Source organism: Neodiprion lecontei, chromosome 4 (assembly GCF_021901455.1).
Source record: "Neodiprion lecontei isolate iyNeoLeco1 chromosome 4, iyNeoLeco1.1, whole genome shotgun sequence".
Taxonomy (NCBI): domain Eukaryota; kingdom Metazoa; phylum Arthropoda; class Insecta; order Hymenoptera; family Diprionidae; genus Neodiprion; species Neodiprion lecontei.
Genome location: NC_060263.1, coordinates 28,649,410 through 28,669,651, shown reverse-complemented (window position 1 = coordinate 28,669,651; position 20,242 = coordinate 28,649,410). Strand labels below are relative to the sequence as shown.

The 20,242-nt window shown below is 37.0% G+C and overlaps 1 protein-coding gene across 6 annotated transcripts; it reads right to left on the bottom strand.

Moving 5' to 3' along the window:
* Window positions 1-6,280: 6,280 nt before the first annotated feature.
* On the bottom strand, window positions 6,281-16,153 carry LOC107222706 (fatty acyl-CoA reductase wat). Of its 6 annotated transcripts, none has more exons than XM_015662183.2 (10): window positions 16,002-16,153; window positions 12,670-12,756; window positions 12,230-12,369; window positions 10,289-10,537; window positions 10,068-10,149; window positions 9,539-9,712; window positions 9,094-9,286; window positions 8,656-8,904; window positions 8,314-8,571; window positions 6,281-8,201 (listed from the first exon to the last, which is right to left on the bottom strand). In XM_015662183.2, the coding sequence occupies exons 2-10, from the start codon at window positions 12,752-12,754 to the stop codon at window positions 8,057-8,059; spliced, it is 1,575 nt and encodes a 524-aa protein (XP_015517669.1). In that variant the 5' UTR covers window positions 12,755-12,756; window positions 16,002-16,153; the 3' UTR covers window positions 6,281-8,056. The 6 variants fall into 6 exon arrangements, with proteins under 6 accessions (XP_015517669.1, XP_015517668.1, XP_015517670.1 ...); XM_015662182.2 differs by having other exon boundaries at window positions 15,858-16,074; XM_015662184.2 differs by lacking the exon at window positions 16,002-16,153 and adding an exon at window positions 15,806-15,824.
* Between the last annotated feature and the right edge of the window lie 4,089 nt (window positions 16,154-20,242).

Sequence of the window (20,242 nt, the reverse complement as noted above, 5' to 3'; positions counted from 1 at the left end):
CAATTTCGTACATTTTGATTTAAATTAATTTCAATTATTTGACCCGCACTTGTAGAAACGAAATTGTAAAAAGGATACTTTCTAGTCCGGCACGGCGTACGCTAGCCGCGTTTAAGGCTCGCGTCGGTCGTCGATCTGCGCCCTGATTGGTTAGTTTCAATCGTCTTTAATTCGAACACAGTTGCTTTGAAGAAATATTATCAAGAGCAATCTTAGTCTTATTTTTTGGCAAGGAATCCGCGAGTTCCCCGTGATCCCCGCATACCGAATCACCCTGTATTGTCCTGCCGGTAAATATCAAAATACTGAACTACCGACAAAATACCGAAATAGCGATAAAATATCGAAGTAAAAATGGAATAACATAAAGTTAAATAGAAGATTGTATAAAATTAGAAACTGTTGCACCTAATTGCAGCGAACAGCTGAATGGGGTGGGGGTCAAAACTTGGAACGGTTAATGGTTCGAATGATCGATATATCGAAATTTTAAAAATGCGAAAATAAAATAACGAATGACGAATTGTTCGAAGTCTTGATTTTCGAAAGTGTCACTAATTAGAATATTACATTAAGCTGACGATGAATGGAACTGTCGCTGACCCATCCAAGCGCATTGTCTGGAACGCAAAGTCACTCGCGGTTAGCTGTTAAAGTGTCTGTGTGTCTCTCACTCATTCATCTACTGTACAGTCATATTCATTAGTGCCTTAACCTCCCGGCTGACTTGTCTTAGACACCAAACAAAATGCGAGTCCGATTCTGTACAAAATTCTCATCTTTAAACGTAACCGTCGAAAAATCAATTTATCACGTATTGGCGATAAATTAACACCTAATATCGTTGTAAATAATTTCACTGGTGCCTGGTTGTTCAGAAATTATTGTGATCAGCCCTAAGTTATTTTACGGTTAATTTGTTCCCTTTTCTCTCTCATTTTATTGCCTTTAAAGTCGTAGCGAGGATATGCGCCATAATCTTAATCAGACAGACAGACAACAGATTGTCAATCCTGGATTATAGATCTTATCTGATCATGGACTGATTACTACGTAAAAAATGTTTGTTTCTCTCTTATTTTCCCAATCCTATAATTTTCTTACACTATGTTTTCTTTATTGTATAATGTAATGCAGTATAATTATTGTATAATAAAGATGGCTGGCCGGGCTCGGTCGAAACGTCGACCTGTAATAAAATTATATTGTCCAATACCAACGAGTCACCTCTCATTATAATTATATATTGTACGTTACGTAGCAATTTATTAAAATTCATACCACCGGCTTAAACTTGACGTAACGAGGTGCTATACTACCGTTAGTGAGCTGAAAATTACCTATCATACAGATGAAGAACGTAATGTAGCGATTTTTGCCGCGGTGTACGCAAGAGTTCAAGGTGAGATACGGAGAGACATAAAAACATAATAGAGACGCAGGGAAGACAGGAATTTCTGGACATCAAGAGATGTATAGTTGGTTTTTACAAAGCTATTATACCTACAATTCCGGACACAAATATTCAAGACAACTTTTGTTACACGCAACAACAGTCCTAAAAAATTTCTGAAACTGAATTATAAATTTCATGCATCACCAATTCGGAAATAAATTTTTCGAAATTATTCTCGTAAGAAGCAAAATAATTTTTCAATGTTTTCGTTTGGCATTGCTTATAGAATTGATCCGCCCACAGTGCGTCCACATCAGTGATGTCTAGGCTTTAATAATGGTAAAAATAAGTTACATTTTACTCAGTCGGTAAAAGCTGCGGACGACTGTGACGTTCTCTTGAGTTACGTGAACAGGTGTGGGCAAAAATGGTATTGAGTCGGTCATTATACAATGAACGCGTTGTAAAAAAAGGCTGTAACTTGAAAAACGTGGGAGAAAACTTGTTGTTTTTAACCGAGCATTCCAATTATAAATTTAGATTTTAATAGGTGAGCAATTTTTCATCCTTCTGTCTTTCGAGATGCTTACAACTTGAAAGGTGTCAAAGGACACAGCTATCGTTGACAGCATTTGCTTAGACTTGTCGTTTGCATTGAGCATTTGAATTTTTCATTCGACTGGACGCAACCAAATATACGCAGCTTCAACCCAGGATACAATTACTTATTTAGATATGTACGATTAGTCTTTATTAACATGAACATGAAATAATATGGGTGACACTAATACCGCCGGGATCCCGTAGGATAAAACAAATTTTTGACCACGTCCATTTCATATCATCTCTGCGGCTGTTTTACAGGGGCAAAAAAAATGTCATTCGTTTCGTATACTCAATGCCACAGTTTTATTATTAATTACGACCGGACGCTTCAAGGCTTGAGAATAATCTTGACTGAATTCTGAAGTTGAACGCTTGTTGTCCGTTCACGCATTCATTGACTTCTAAATGTATGTTTTTTCGGTGAGAGACTAACGACCTTGTCAGTAGGATCTCGTAATTTTTCGTTACACCTTCTTTGCTTCTACAACGCTCCGATGTTTCTACATACGATATACAATGAGACATGGCTTCGTTGCACGTAAAGATTTCTTCGATTTTAAACCGTGGATGACTGAATAAAATAATCCCGCGAGAAATTTGGTCTCGAATTGATTGAAAGGTGAGAAGTAGGTGTGTATTGTTTGTTTGTTTGTTTGTTTGTTTTTTATTTTTTTTCTCAATATCAATTATTCGTCTAACGATGATTTCGTGCGGTCGGACAGAAATAATTTTGCACGGCCAATTTTGTTATTTAACCGCTCATCACCTGAACGATTTAGAAATTGCTGAACGAATAGCTAAGCGGCTAATGACATTGAGGAATTTTTTGGCCGTATAGGAACGTATGAATTAACATTCTCGTTGTATATAATTCGTGTGCATCGGCTACACGTATGTCGGGATATCCAATGTGTATATAGTTGTATATACCTATAAAAGATTCGTTGATCTCTCGCCTTTGCCAGAAGGGTTGTTCTTGACGCTTTACTGCAAGGTCGTCGAATCCGAGGTGTAAAGGATTAGAGGCCGTGAGCCATATAACGAGTTTAGGCTTTTGCATTTTGTATCTGGAAGGCCTCGGCAGTGCGTGATTAGTTACAAGCTATCCGTATATCGGTGTTGCGGAAATTAATTCAGTGATGAAAATTGACGATCCCGCGAACACGAAGACGGAGGCAATCATGTTCTCGCACGTTGCCGGTTTAGCCGTGCGGTTATTTGTTCGTTATTGCGTGATATTTATTATTCATTTTCATTTTTCACTTACCATACCTATCGCAGAATTTGCACTTTGATACGACAATTTTTTTTTACACCGAAGTGTGAGATTTGTGTTTTTCGTACATACGTATCTCTGATTATATTATTTATCCATTTGCAGATCATTTTTATAAAGTCTACGGTTATTTCCTACCCGTGTCTAGATGTGGTAAATTGATGTTACCGAGAAGAGAGATTTTTTTACCTCGTTACTTGACCCTTACGATCTTTGAATAATACACAATAATGAGTGCACAGGTATAAGTGGTAACGATTATTTCACGATTAGTCTTATAAGAAGTTCAGATATTCCGGGACGTAACGACTTATACTTTGAGAAATAAGTACAGTTCTGATAAGACTGAAATCTTTTGAATTCAATTGTTGAAGATACGTTCACGATAGAGGACGAACGATCCTCACGTAAATCACACTGCGACACATCGGCAGTTATCTTTCATTTCTTATTATTTTTTCTTGTTTCGTATAAAGTTATTTGACCACGTGAAAAAAGTTTTGCTTGCATATCTATGTTCATTAATTAATCAATTCACCGAAACTTAAAAATTTCAGCTTTTTATTACTACCTGCGAGTTTCAAGAAATTGACCTTATTCATATTTCATACACACAGATTGTAAGTTCAGCTCACCGGAATGTCTCCTAATACCAGTTTAACCATCTTAAAATTCTAAAATATTATAAAACGTGCGTAAAATCGAATAAATATCTTAACCAATTATTCGCAAGTTTTGAAAATCATTCATTTCGCGTCTTCTTCTCTAAGTTTGAGGTAAAAGTGCGTCATGACTTTTTTACTAAAATACAGCGCTTCAACTCTTAAAATGAATACTTTTTTATCAGCAACCACTATAAAAAGATTTTTCACTCGAAGGAGTATATCTTGAGTGTATTCAGTAAGAATTTCAATTTTTTTTTAGTAAAAATAGTACTTTTTCAATTTCTTTGTAGTTTTCAACTTTCTTTTTGTTCATATTAATTTTTTTTTTTTATCAAAATAATCTGTACTCTCTTTTAAAAGATAATCTAAAGACTCTCTGGTAATTTTTTAAAATTAAAATAACCAGGAGTTTACTCGTGATATGTATTTTAGTGGTTGGGGTTTTCAACCTGCCTGTATCCTAGTTATATTATTCTGGTGATGCTTGAGGGTTGAGCGACAATTTATAATAAAAAAATATTGATGAAAATATCGCAACAGCCATAACAAATCCCACGTGATTTAAAAAAAGTCAAGAGATTATTATCAATGTCAAGTAAAACAATAACAAAACCAACAACAACAGTAATAATAATAATATAGACTGGTTACGTTAACGAATTATATATGACAGTCATGTGATGCATTACAAGATTCTTGTGTTGTAACACGGATACTTGTGAGCGGCCGGAATATTTGAAAAATGAGACAATTGAAGTATTTGAACTGATAAAAATTTACCGATGATTTTATTCGTAATCTGGGAGAATCGGTACGTTGGTACAGGCAAATATTGTGATCTGCGTCAAAAATAGAGCATGCGTTGATAAATGATAAATGGCCAAACCCACTTGCTAAGTTCAGGTAGGTACGACGAGCGATCAATGACGGTAAATTTGAATAAATATAAGTTTTCGTTAAAATATGTATCATTATTATTGCGAACGGTGGGTAGACAAGCTGTATACACATTATGTAAGGGTTTTATAACGCTATGGATAACAGACGCGAATGTGTGCGTAATTTCATCGGGAATTTAAAATATTGCGTGAAAGGAAAATTGACCAAGTATAATGTAATAAATACATAATATATATCTCTGTATATATATTCACTCGCCGTCATTTGTACGTATAATTTTCTGGTATACACTTGAGGCGTGAAAAAATGATCTCTCCCTCCAGGATGTACAGCAATCGTCACCTTACAACGAAGTTTGCGTACGCCGAGTTTTTTAAACAGTGAAGACAAACTCGGTCCATCCTTTTAACGCGATATTTTGAATATATGATGTTATGCACATATTCGCGTATAGTACATATAACGTTGCAAAATCCTTGCATAATATGTATACATATATTATATACATATCATATAATTAGCTATTAGTACGTGGGGAAGAACGTCATGTAAGACATTGTTTCCAACATGGATAATCTTATTGCAAATTCTAAGTCACAGTTTGTATTACTGCCTAACTATTAGTATAAAGATAGCGACGTTGCTGGTGGAGGTTTACACCCATGCCGATTTTTTTATACGGTACATGACCAACCGTATATGTATTGAAATATTTGCCACAACGTTACGTATACTGACTTTATTATACGAACTAATTCGGACTGAAGTTTATTAGAAAATCGCACCTTGAAGGCGATTAGAACAGCACTTGAATTACTGTTGGAATATCGGTATTATTTGTCTACGTATGAAAATTCTGATTTATCTACTGCAGATTTTTCTGAAAAAAAAAAAAAAAATGATTCATCGACTGCTTGATGGACTGGTACACACATCGTATCGTATGACAACGATTGGGAATTAGCTCTGCATGCCATCTGTCAGAAAAATCATCGTTTTTTCACCAACAGCTGTTGGTAATATCGAATACGGTGATCGGTACCAAAACCGGTTGATCGGTTCTCTTTAAGTAAGCACGCGTCGATAAAATAAAACTGTGTAGATGCAACAACAAGAGGTATGAATATCTTTGTATCCTAGTTCAGTTGGCGATTGGTAATGAAATGATATTTCTATCCTACGAAGTGGTTGCCGAAAAAAAGTTAGAAAATATTCCTAACGGCGACTGTCTTTTACAAGATATTTAAATAGAGTAAATAAATATTTGGTCTTGTGGAAGGTCAAATGCGTTAATTTGCCCTTTTCGCTTTCGCTCAGGGTTTAATTTAAATGCATACCTAATCTTATTTAGAAGTTCTATGTATGATGCGAAGTTGCAGTTTACAAGATTTTCTTCTAAGGGTTTATCTTATACAAAAATAAGTAGACTGTAGACAATTTTCATTGGATAAATTCTTTTATTGGTTCATTTATTTTACAAAATTTTATAATTTTATCGATAAATCAATATCGGTATGCAATAAAACACAAACGTATGCAACTTATAACTAAAACGATATCCTTAAACATTAAATTATATCACGTAAAGCTGTAGAATAAAACGGGGTTTGGAAACTGGCAAAAAGTATCTTTCTTTCGTTGTCGTACTAAAATCCTTCCGTTTATAAAAATAAAATAAAACGTATGATAATATGCTACTGTACAAATTATTCGATTACCGACACGTGGATGGAGCAAATATGTTGAGTTAATAAATAGGATAGCTCAGTCGATTTTCAGATCTTCTTTATAATCTCGTACAGCATTTATCGGCGCTACTAGACTTTTCCTGAATCTCAACTATATTTCGTATACAGTAAAGCTTCAAGTTGCCCTGGTAAAATTTGAGAGCAAGGGATGTTTTACCGAAGCAAAAATTGCCACTATTATAGAATGATTACGAGAGTTTACTTGACAATTAAGCTTTACTTTAATTGCATAATTTCTTATGATTTCTCAAGATTATAAAGAAATTCCTGTAATCGTAGATGATTGCTCATGACTACCAATGATTCCCTTGATGATTACTGATACAGAATTTCGTTTCAATGTTACTGATTTCAGTGGCATTTCGGAGATTAAAAAGTGATTTCCAATGATGTCGACGCCTCAACCGCTTCGTTGAAACAGCCCTTGTATGGAAGGAATGCAAAAGATAACGAAAGTCAGATCTACACGTTGGTATGTCATAATCAAACCGTCAAATATTTTTAATAATTATCGGTCTCCGTGAAATCATTAAGGTTACCCGCACTAACGGTAGGTAATGGATACGATGAATGGTGATTAATTTATACTTATTGAAAAGTTCGAAGTGCATCTAAATTCTTTCTACGTAGCACGTTTTTATACTCAAAAATCCTCTCACGATCCTTGACTGGTGCATATTGGTTCTTATCCGATAGATACTTCACGCACTATCGCTGTATACTATATTATTCTAAAAGTATTTTTACATGTCACAGATATGTGAGGGACTTCTTAGAACTGTTCAAACTACCATCACCTTAAGAGAGTGAATTATTCTCATTGCCATCTGTACCTATACATTGATACCTGAACTTATGAAAAGATAGACCATAGTTCGGTTTTCTTCTCCCACTGCAGAGAAATTTGACTAAAAATAATTCACCAAGCCAGTTGGCAAATCAGAGGAAAAAGGCGACCAATTCAGTGTTTAGAAACTGCGGACAAAAAATTTGTGTACGCGGTTTAAAATTGGTGTTGAACTTTGAAATTTGAAAGTTGGACTCGGGAGTGTCTAAATTACTATTCGAGTTCATTTTATCTAATTATCATGCAACCGCCGGCAATATTGCGAACTGTTACACGTGAGCTTATAAATCCAGATATGTCGAAACTGTCTGTCTTGGGAAAGAAATAAAAAAGACAGAATGAAGAAATTCTCTGAAACGACGGTTGTCCGAAATATTGTTCTAGGTCTTACTGTACTTTCAATCTTGAATCAAGATGCGGGACTCACTTTCTAATCTTGAAATTATGTACTGCAAATCGAAATATTCACGTCTTGCTTGTTTGTACAAAAACGATACAACACCATGTTCATTCGTCGTATTTCACGTATACGTAAGTTCCATGGAACTGTGTTATAGTTCTCTCGCGGCTTGAGCAAGCATCTCCATATTTTGTTTCGAGCTATCAATATCCTTCGATTTACCGAAAGGCTGCGATGTTCTCATTGACGTAAGTTGTTCCTGCTGTATGGCCTAAGGACAGACCGAGCCACACTAATTTATAGCAGCTCCAGATCACGAACGCCAGGAACGAGTATACGATAATATTGTGGAACACCTTCATCCTGTAAATATCGACAATGTTCATGTAGTGAAAACGGCTGACAAAAAAGATAAGGGCAAAGATATAAACTTGCGGTGTTTCCTTGACTCTAAAAGAGAAGATGGTTTTCTTACACGGCCATCCGCTTTCGTGCAGCAGGAATCGAGCTCGGATCATCCTTGAAAATATATATTCTTAGTCCGGTGATATACTTGTTCATATAGCTGTCCCAGTCGAAATCTTCCATGGAAAAGAAAAAGTTGTTCTTGTCTTCGGTAGCCAATTTGTCCCAAAGTGCTTGTGTATTATCGGTTTGGAACTTCCATGATCTTCGCGCAAAGTACGAGGTGCACGATGCGAATTTGTGGATCTTTTTGTATATCTTGAGCATCCTAGATACAAAAATTTTATTTAGTCAATGACGACGAACAAACTCGACGTACCGCGGCGTATCGTTATCTTAATTCCATACTCACTTTGGACTTTGTCCTGTAAGAACCAGACCCGTGTCGAGAAGCAGCGCAGGTAGGAGGTGCAGGAGTACCGTCAGTACATTGTAAAGCATGACGTACTTGGTTGAGTAGTTAACGTAACACCATATACTGCGGGTGCTTGGTCTCAGTGTTCCATACTTGAGGGCGAAATTGTTGTACTCGCCCCATGTGATGTTCTTCTTTTTCGTCGTCGCTACGTAGTTGTAAGTTGGCGGTTCGGTCGTTATGTTTCTGGAATAATTTTACGCTGTGAGATATTTTTTACATCATATCCGTGAGCGAATATTTATTACGCCGTGTGTATTTTTGCACATTCCCACTCTCGTCGTACGCTCTTTTTTTCTCTATTCAATGTCTAATCGAAAAGTGAAAAGTGAAGAAAACGGGGTTCGTTGCGAGAGGTATAGATTCACCACTCACTTGTTCATTGCAATGTCCCAAGCTGTGGCAACAAGCGCATTTACGGTCATGTCGACGGGCACCAGTTCTGCGGTGCATTCACTGTCCACGTTGAATGTTCTGATAAGGCCAGCACCGGCCCCGACGATTCCACCTGTTGGCCCGAAGACGTTGTCGATCCAACCTTCGATCGGCTCGTGGGCAGTCGAGATAACTTTGGACAGTAGTAATCTAGTGTTATGCTGGTTCGAGAAAACCTTACAGAAATTATAGGTGAAATTGCATGGTCGCGAAAAAACGTTGAGCAGAACGGTTTGGATATTGGTGCAGTGTAAATTCAATAAGGTTTCATTTGATAAAATGAGCACAATGATTATCAGTTTTTCATTTAGTCACGAAAACACGAACGAATGGTTTCGGAAAACGGTGGATTCGTGGAACGATGACAAATCTCCGTTCCGCTTACCCATTGCTGGTCTGAATATACCCAAGGGTAGATCCTTGCCGTATTCCTTAGCTGTCGACTCTGCGATCGCCTTAGTGAACACATAGGTGTTGGGATAATCTCCTAAAAGGGTGGGTGTAATTTTGTTCAGCTTCGCTTCGTCCATACCTTCCGTCAGCTTTCCCAGGGTGTCACCTGAAGTACAGATTTTCGGTTAAACCGAGTTTGCGCCAAAGGCAAGTGCTAGCTACCCGTAAAAAGTGTCATTGAATGTTAAAAGAAAACTAGAAAGACATTTGTTTTCACGATAGTATCGTGTGAGTAATTTCCAGAAATAGGAGATAATGGTATTATTTTACGTGAATATGCTGTTGGACGCTATCGCCTGATCAATCTGTTGTCTTATTCACGCTCAAATTTATATCACACTTGTTTACTGTTTATCGATGCATCGCAACTATTGTGCAAACACGTGTATATATTTGCAACCATGTTGTATATATACATATACATATATGTTATTGTAAACAAATAACGTGATTAATATTACCTGAAATGGGCGGTGAGTAAATTTTTTCTTCGATAATCGAACGGTTGCAGTTGCTGTACGCCGTGGATACGTAGACAACGGACTGGAAAAACAACTTGCGATTATACACGTGTGTAAAATGGACAGAGTCGGAGATCTCAGACTACAGTGTCGCGTTAATTGGTAGAGGAAACGAAGCCGTGGAGAATGGATCGATGCTCATGAACGCCGATCATACTCACTTTTAAATTGTACATGGATCGACACATGTCGAGCACCTCCTTCGTGCCGTTGACGTTAATCGCAACGGCATACTTGAGTTGTTCATCGAAACGCACCGTCGCGGCAACGTGAAAAACGATGGATGCTTCACGAATCAAAAGATCCCTGTCGTCGTTGTACAAACCCAAGTTGGGGAGGCTGCAGTCGCCCGAAACTACGACTATCTTGTGCCGGTATTTGGGCTGTTCTGACTTCAGACGATCGAAGATCTGTTAGAAAAGCATCGCCATTGAATTAAAATTTTGAAAATGGGGAGATACTCGCCGGTTAGAAGGGCTTCGATTTACAAATTTTGTACGTTTGCTGAACATAGGTTGGCCAGCTTGACTGTTTGACCGTGTGGTCACCGATCTCGCGTAATAGAAAGTTTTGCTTTGGCACGTTCGGTAACATATATGCAGGAATCTGGAGTCTGATTACTTAGAAATTGTCAACAGACGCTTTGGTGCTTCGTGTATCCGTCACGTAAAAAATAGAGTGTTTAATCTGTTCATTGATTTCGGAGCAGTAATTAATATTGACGCATGGGTCACTGCAGTATATTTTATTAAGATCTGTATTAACCGATTTACCTCGAGCCAGTCTCGAGGTTTTATGTATTGTTTATAGCGAAAATACAAAGACACGAATGCTTGGGTATGTTAATACGAAAAAAATTTATTTAACCGACCGGCGTCTCAGCTAAAAGTCTGAATTAATTTACAATTTCTTCTGTAGCTTATTCAGTGTCGAATTATATTCTAAAATTGATGGTCTTATGCTATGGATTTGTTAACGACAGTAAATTTTATAGTTGTCTGCATCCAATAAAAAACCGCAGCGGTAGACTGGCAATGTGAAACACAAAATATCGTCTGTCTCTTGAATTATTTCATACTTGTCCTACCAGTCTCCGAAAAAGTGCAAGGTTCACGTTCAACAATTGAAGCTGCATATATACACGCATTTCTTTTGTCATGTATACATCAAGTTCTGATCAATGCTTCGAATCGTTTCTTTTTCAAAACCTCGACTTGTCTCGTTGAAGAGTAGAAATGAATCTCACAACTCGGGTTGGTTTATTTTCAGTATATAGATTGATCACCGGTTATCGGAAAGACTAGCCGACAAAGATGGTCCACCTGATATTTAGATCCTTCATTCTGTGTAGCCATATATAATGACATTTAATGTTTATCCTAATATACAGTCATATTCCTGATGATGACGTTTTTAATGTATTTCGGTTAACGGATAGGTTAATGGATATTCATTGTGAGATCCGCTTCGTCATCTGACTCGTTAAGATGCTTGAAACAAGTTTCGGTATTTCATGTTTTTAGACATTTCATACTTGATGTTTATTTCCAAAAAAAACGCATTCAATATTTGCTCATATTCCTTTTACAAACGAAGATTACGCAAAGAATACTTCGACTTTGCAATTAACAGACAACTTATTGTGTGCGTGAATTTATTATGTATATAATATTATACAGAAATACTGACGTACGCTGCACCTTTTTGTATTGGATATTTCGTGTACACTCATGAATTATACAATAATTTCAGCCTAAAGGCGTACCTATATAAAAGAATTCCAAATATTGTCGTTACACATGTCTAGACAAATTTCAAATCGTCCGAGTGTCGTAAACTGTCGATTCATTCGCAGATTAAGATATACGGGAAGTTTCTTTTTCTTTCTCTTAGAATACTCGCGCGATAATAAATTAGAATAATTTTACGCAACTACAAATTAAGTATTGAGTTAGAAGTGGGCCAATGGTTGTGCTCAATATTGCAATGGGTTACCAGTTGTATTCGAGACGATTGCAGCATTCAGGCGGTAAAAAGTATCGGAACTTTGGTACATGATAAAGTATCGTTGCGACAATATGTCAATGATTTAATTCGCTTACGGGATCGTTGAAGATATCGTCTAGTCGATTATGAACGTCCTTGCCCTTCTTTGTTCGAATTAGAAGGTAAATTGTTGACAGCTCTGGACAGCTTCGCAATAATTTCTCTATGAGAATTTTACCCAAAAATCCAGTACCACCTGGAAAGGGAAATGGAAGAAAGAGATATGAAATTGTGTCGTGTTCATGAAACTTACAGATTAGGAATTGTGCGTACGCGAGTTCAGATTAGTTAGTAATTGATGCCGCTATATTGGACTATAAAATAATGAGTAGCTCAGCGAGCAGCATCGTATGTCACATAACCAAAACTCTCCAACGTTTTTTACATATTGTTGAAATTAGTAACCGTCGCGAATAGACTTTGAATACAATGCCCATCTATAAAATTTTTTACGTTAAAACAAAATACTTGAAAACATTTTGTTTTTTTTACTCACCTGTGATAAATACCTTCTGGTCAGCGTAGAATTCCTGAATCGGGGTTTTTTGCACACTCGTTATATCATCCGCAATGATCGTCATTTCTGAGAAATAGAGTAATAAATTTAAGGAAAACAAAAAAAAAAAAACAGCGAAGAACGATAACTCGCCTATGGTCATAAAAATGGAATATGTTTAGATAGTCGATACTTTTATTTCGTCATTTTTTATACCATTAATTATACGTTATTATTCCTTTGCAATTGGTCGTTAATTTTCACTACGTGTATATCCTTACGTGATGTGTATGAAACATACAGTAAGTGATAAAACTTGGAAGATTACATGGAAAGGAAATACTCTCATTACCCATATTAGATTTCAACCTGAATCATCTTGCGGCCTGCACGAATGACTTTACCCGGTTAACGGTTCATGTGTGCTTGGTATGTCTACAAGTGTGTCTAAATGTACACGGATATTGTGGTTACATTTGCGCGCAGTTGTAAAACGACTTTCCCCGGCGTAGTTCGCAATCTGTCAGTGGTTATAATGAATTTTCGTTACGCAGCCAGGCCCGATTTAATATTTGTTAGCCGTTTGCGAGATTTGGATTTAACGTTCCTAGCATGTGATTAAGCTTGTGATCCAGTTGTGCGAAGGTTGGTTTATACCCGATACAAGATAATCTCGTAGATATGTTTATACGATTTATGCTGAAAATAATGCAATTGCAAAAATTCAATACCGGATATTCACAGGACTCGCAAGCTGGTGTTTGTTTCAGGTGGAGGCCGGTGCAACGGAAAACAAACGATATATGATCCAGCCGTGAAACATTGAGAAATAATGATCAAATTCATAACAATAATCTGTACTGCGTATGTACGAGCATCGGAACGAATTCTTATTTATGTAACATACTTGTGAAATATTTTGAAACAACGATTTCGCAATAAGTTTGCAATGTCAGGCGAGATTGTTGTCGTTCTTTTTCGAAGTGTCAAAAATGCGGTGAGAATGCTTCCTATTCGATCAGTTCGGTTCCTGAAATTTATTTAAAGCCTGATTTGCCTTTACTAATTTTGTTCTTTTTTTTTATAATAAATACATATTCATCGAGTCCAACTTTCGCCTGAGTATGTTCTACGACAAGTTCTACGAGTATGTTCTACTTTGAAGAGAATTTTAACGGTTGGAGCGTGTCGAAAGTCGTCGTTGAGGATTTTGAAAATATAAGAAACTAAACAAAAATCTCAAGTTGTACTTATGTTAGGATACGGAGTAATTGTGGAACTGTTGTTGCACATGGAGCGTCTACTCTCAACTGGTCAGTCCAGTCAGACGGTGCTTGTGTAGTTGCAATAGTAGTAGCAGTTGAGCATCAAGGTGATCCACCGGTATAAAATAAGAGGCATTTTGCTTGCTTGCAAGAATTATAATTATCCCAACAAAATCAATGGCCTTATGTAAATTGACGAAACGAATTTTAGTCGAAGCTGAATTATGAATATGTGACAGTTAATGGATAAAGGTGGTTTAATGTTGATTGTACAATGGTATTGAGCATATACAGGTATCTGCAAATTTCAGGATGTGAGTTGGCACGATGGGATTGATTAAAAATATTTATGAAATTAGGGTATGTCGCCCAGTCTTAAGACTTCGCTAAACCCAACAATACTTGTCAAAAGTTTAATGCCGGTATCATGTATAGAACTGCGAGAATTATGTTAGGCGAGTTGGCGCAATAATAACGTGTACGTATGCATGCGTAAAGTTAACACCGCTCTTTACCGTAGGACTTGAAGATCTTTCAAGATCTTCGAAACCAATACGATGCCGTTTTCTGTGTTGCAAATAATTTTCTTCGCATTTCTGCTCAAATAAAGAGCTTCCTCCTCGTCATTGCTTTCGAGTCACAATTTTGCCCTTTCCATAATCGTATGGAGGCCGCAGCCGGAGGCCGTTAAAATGTTAATACTGACTTTGCCGATCTTGGAACTGTATTTTTTTTTTTTTTTGTTGATTCAGTAGAGTTCAGATATCAGAGGTTGGTTTTTTCGCAAATGGAATCATTCTTCCGGGACGAAACGAAGAACGATTTTGACCCATCTTTTGAAATGCGACATCGCCACTTTACCAAATCTCTGTTAATAATAATCTTTATTATTATTGTTATTAACTCGTGATTAAATGAATACATAAGACGTCTCTATCGAAGACTTTGTAATTACCAGAGTGACGTTTATATTCTGAAAATTGGACGCGCGTATCTTTTCATAATATGGAGACCATTACACGGTTATGACCGTCGTGTATTGCACTTGAAATAATTCATTGACCGGTCAAAAACTGTTCACACTGTTTCATTATCAAATATTTACATCTTTGTTCGTGGGCTTTTCATTGGGCTTTAATGTGAATTCCTGCGATCATTGACATTTTAAATACTCAAGAACGCGACGATTCCATTTGGCCATAGCTTATGAATAAAGATGCGAAGGGAAAGAAATGTATTTTTCAATTTAAGACGTCCCATGTAGCGAATTATTTCGCAGTCGTTAAATAATTTAACTAAACCTGTTCAACTTACTTACTAATTTAGGCGACTGTGTAAAGTGCGTACCTACAGAACTGGTGTATATGAACATGATCTACAATTCGCCCGTCCAATTTTAGGAATCTATTGACCGTTACAATTTCGGGTAATTATCCATGGTTTGAAATGCTATGTATGTTGGATATTATTAGCTAGTGCCGACTTTCGTTTCACGCTATTGCTTTGAAGTATTTCTACTCCCTTGGAGTGTCAAAGATAAGTCAATAATCTACCGTCTCATGAAAAAATCCGTAAATGATCATACCCAGGAATAATTATAACATCGATGCTCTGCTTGACCCTGCAATCGTGAGTGAAATAACGATTTCAAAGACTACAATAAAGTGTCAACGTCGCAATAACATGTATCTCCGGAGTCGCGGTTTATCAGATACTCAGTATTTTTTCGACAATGTTAAAATCGGGATTATACGCCTAATTGAATTTTGCGGTAGTCATCTTCATTTCATCTATCGGACTGGATTACATCAATATAATGCAACGATTACAGTGACAGTAGTTTCAGTCATAGATTCTATAATGTTTCGTACTATTGACACACGGGCTTGCGATACCGTCTGTGTGAAAATTGACTTTACTCACTGGAAGCTGTTATCCAATAATACCAGTCCTATGTAAAATGTCGTCACCGTGAAATGAAACACTTTTACAACTATCGTTACGTTCACTGGAAATTTTCTTTCTGAGAATCCTGTTCTCCAAGCAAATACTTTGAGTAATACGAACTTTCTCAATATGAAAAACTGCTACGATTCCGATGTGTTCTCTTCGACAGTTTGGTTGTACGGTAGCCAGCTGCCTCAGTCATCACCTCACTCTTATACAGCGATGAATGAGTTCCCCTCCCTGTTGAAAGTTCCCGCCCACACAGGGAGAACGCTGTCCTCCTACCACCTGTAAATACGATCAGTCCAAGAAATCGCCAAGTTCATCGATGAGGATTTCGCGGTAACGATAATCCAGATGGGAATTTTCCTTCCATATTTCTCCGCGACATCGAACCGAAGTTTTATCATGTCTACACTGACATTCGATCGTCACCTGCGACAAGTAATATCACAAGTTAAAACAAACCATTATACGGGGGAAAACGAAACACAAGGTGAGGAAATCATAGCACGAGTAATTGCGATACTGGTGAAGCTTCGAACGCAATAAACAAAATCTCTTTCACCTTCGCTGCAAATTAGGGTGTATGTATGCTGAACTGGTTCACTTTCCATTTTCCGAACGGGTCTTTCATCCTGCGGTCTTACCGCATACTCGATGCACAACTCGTTGGGTCATTGAGCAACGTATGAATTACCTGCAGGATAATAACACGGCTCAGCAAAAAAAAAAATTCTTTCTTTTTGTTGCCCTGATTTTTTTTCATGAATTTCGGTGTTCGAGAACGTAGTATTTACGAATAAAGTCATGGTTATGTTAGATTGGCTCTAGTTTCTACGTTAGCGTAATATTGTGGGGGGGGGGGGGGGGTTCTAATGCAATCATGATTTTGTTCGTAAATTCTACGTTCTCAAACACAAAAATTCACGCGCATGAAAAAAAAATTATTTTGTTGAGCTGTGTGGTATTTCTTTGATAAAATAAGTAACTAGAGGTAATATCGAAAGACTACGCTCACTCCTAGGATCGTTGACACCAAATTTTACCAAGGGCATTCAAGTATCAAGGGCAACAAAACTACTGTTGACCAGTGTAATAAATAGAAAACAGAGTGGCCCCGGGTTTTAGGAGTTTTTAGTATTACAGTACCGCCTCAGTGAGAGGAACGCAAAACAAGAAATATAATAACCGCCTCATCATTTCGAAAAAGTGGGTACGACGTCGGCTGTAGCTTGTTATTGCAGTCAGCTACTGTTTTTGTTTGGTCGGAAATTACGTAAACCACGTATAGAAAAGAAATCGTTTGGAGGAAATTATTGTTGAAGAATTCTCAATCAACCTATGAGTTCGGTCGAAGGTCTTGAAACTGGTTTTACGTATCTACGTATTGTAAACGATAATATTATTGATCTGATGTAAAGGCTTTACGTAAATGTATAAAAAGGTACTTAAAAGTTATATGTCGAACTTAAACTCGTCATGCAATCGCCATTTCAAATACAAATTATAGCTACGTTTCGTATGATTCATAATTAATTATTTGCCGATACGAATCCCAGAAGTGAACCTCGGCGGTCGTGATAATACTGTCTTTGCATGATGCAATTAGGTATATTCATTGACATCTGCAATTCTTTTATTGTGGTATTATTATCCTCTTCTCAAAGAAACGATTATCATTCGCGTATTTTACGCAGAGGTGAGGGTGAGAGAGTTTGTACCTTCTAACCAGTCTCCACGTTCACCCAGTGAACGTGTCTGTCTTCTTCTTCCGCATTCATCTGCAGGCACTGCCATCACCTTCCGTAAGGAAGATATTATATCTAACGATAAGCGTAAAGACCTTCGATTATGGGCAAAACTGCATGTCCGACAAAGTTTGTCGATGGGGGAATAATTTCAGTCTACTACTCCCGCAGATTGCTTGTTCGATGGTAGCTTATTCTACTGATAGGTGTAGTAATTCAGTGCAACTAATCATGCGACGGTGAAGAACAATTATAGCAAGTTCGCAACCAACTGTCGATTCAATGAGGAAAATTCGTTGACAAGCTGCGCATTGATGATGCAAAGTATATGCTAGATTTTTGGCGATTATTACAAAATCTAAGTTTAAAAACACCCAGGCCCTGATTCGCTTCAAACGAAATATCACATGTATCCGATACACATGGTTTTGTGATGTATGCCATGTTGTCATTAACGGAATTACTGTATTCCTTGCAACAAAATTTTTTTGATCATGGGTAGTAGATGGATTTTTTATAGTTGTTTAATTTGTGGTATATCAGCACAGTCTGCAGAGTATCCTTTTTCGCTTTTAACATATCGAGACTATCAATTAACGTGAATAAAATAACCACTTTTGAAGATCAATATATTTAGATTCTTGAGAAGACAGAAAATGATTTTTAAATAAGTTTAATATTTGCTGGCTAATTACATAACTGCTAATGATAATTTTGACCTTTATATGAAAAAGTATTTTGTTCGACAGTACGTTGCTCAGTTTACACGGAAGAACAAACTTAAAAAAACACACACGTTTAAACTGTCTTGGCAGAATTCAGTTTGTAGAGTTGAATTATGGAATTTCAAACACTTGACATTATAATAATCGTCATGAGTCGTAGATGAATCGTTTAAAGAGATATTGAATTCTGCTATAAAAAAAGGCGAACAAATAGTAGAATCATCATTGGCACTAATGTGAATCTAGCCGATCATGTGTTTTGGGAATGACGGTGCGAATGAAGTGCTGTCAAATATACTTCGGCGGTCACGTCTAAAATGACGCACGCACGGTAAAGTGATGTGCGTAGTTGTTTAGAGAGATTCATGATGATAATGGATTGACTCGAGACTCACGAATCAGCGGTTGAATGGCTGAAAGGAGTGAAATGGGACAAGGTATTTCATAAACTGACGAGAATTTATTGAAACGATACACTTTATTTTGAGAGAGATACTTGTTTGAGACTGAGAGTTTACAAAATCGAGGACATACGTGCCATGGATGACGAACATAGATGATTTTCAGAAGGTATACGATGCACTACATGTGATCAGCTGATCGGTTTCGTGGCGCGACACGGACAAGCGGCTAGATCGGCGACGAAGAACAGCGGACAAACTTAATACATGAGGACGTTTTAGACTAGAAAGTGAAGTGAGGACGGAATAGTTACAAATTAACACTTCTTACTTGAACTGCCGCGACTTTATTAATTGGCCGAAATAGCAGGACACTTATGAGACATGGCACAAAAAAGTTTGAACCTACTGAAGGTGTTGATATAAAGTGTATTCAGGTTCTAAAATTTTGATAAATCCGGTCATAGTAATGTGGTTGCGAAAATATGCAGTCATGAATAATGCTACTTGAATGACCATTCAATGTAATGTCTGACGCGGTGAATATGATGTTGTTACGATGTGTAAAAAATGATTCATGAATTTATGTACCATTATGAATTATACGTTTTTGCCAGTTCACGGTAGTTCAAAGACCAACGGCTATTATCACCTGTCACTTTGTGCAAATTCATCGCTGAGCAGAACGGGGCATTCACCTGTTCTCAATCAGTGCATTATGCGAGTGATATTGGTTTCACAATTGCTTTAGCACGATGGTGACGACCAAATCTTTAAACGTTGCTTTGATAATCAGGGCTGCGGAATTGGAGCACTGTTCAGAACATCGACTAGAAAACACGCGCTTCGATCTTTCCGCATGTCACGTGATCGAGCATAAGGATAAGAAATTAGTGATTCTGTTCTAAATCTGATTATATTGAACATGATTCCATTAGATATCAGAGGATATGAGTTCCAGTCAATAAACATTTCATTGTAACGGCCAAATTATTGTTTGAGCCCGTGAAATTCATGACGTGTTTGAAATCGTGGCTGGTCTTTAACCCAACGCATATCTAGCGTAAAATCAATCTTTCCGAAATTCTTCTTAATTACATATCTAGGTTTCGTGACGTCAAAGAAAGATCTAAGTCATTCAATTTACTGCGAAATCATTTGATACGTATTTAAATTCATTGGAAAATTTTTGAACCTTTGTTAACTGATTGTTGAATAACCAGCATCGTCATCGTTGATCATTAATAAGCTAAAACTAACAGGTCAGGTCTACATTCTTCGGCCACCAGATTCGAGAGGTTTTCTTTCCGGTGTAAGTAAAATCTCTTTAACTTGTTTCAATCGGGTTATTAAAAATCTATAACGACGGCAAATCTTCGCAGTTTAATTACTAGAAATGAAGTATGGGTTATATCGACCCGTAGTTTTTCATTTTTGAAATTCACCATAAATTATTAGTGTGAGGTAACTCCGTTTATATTGAC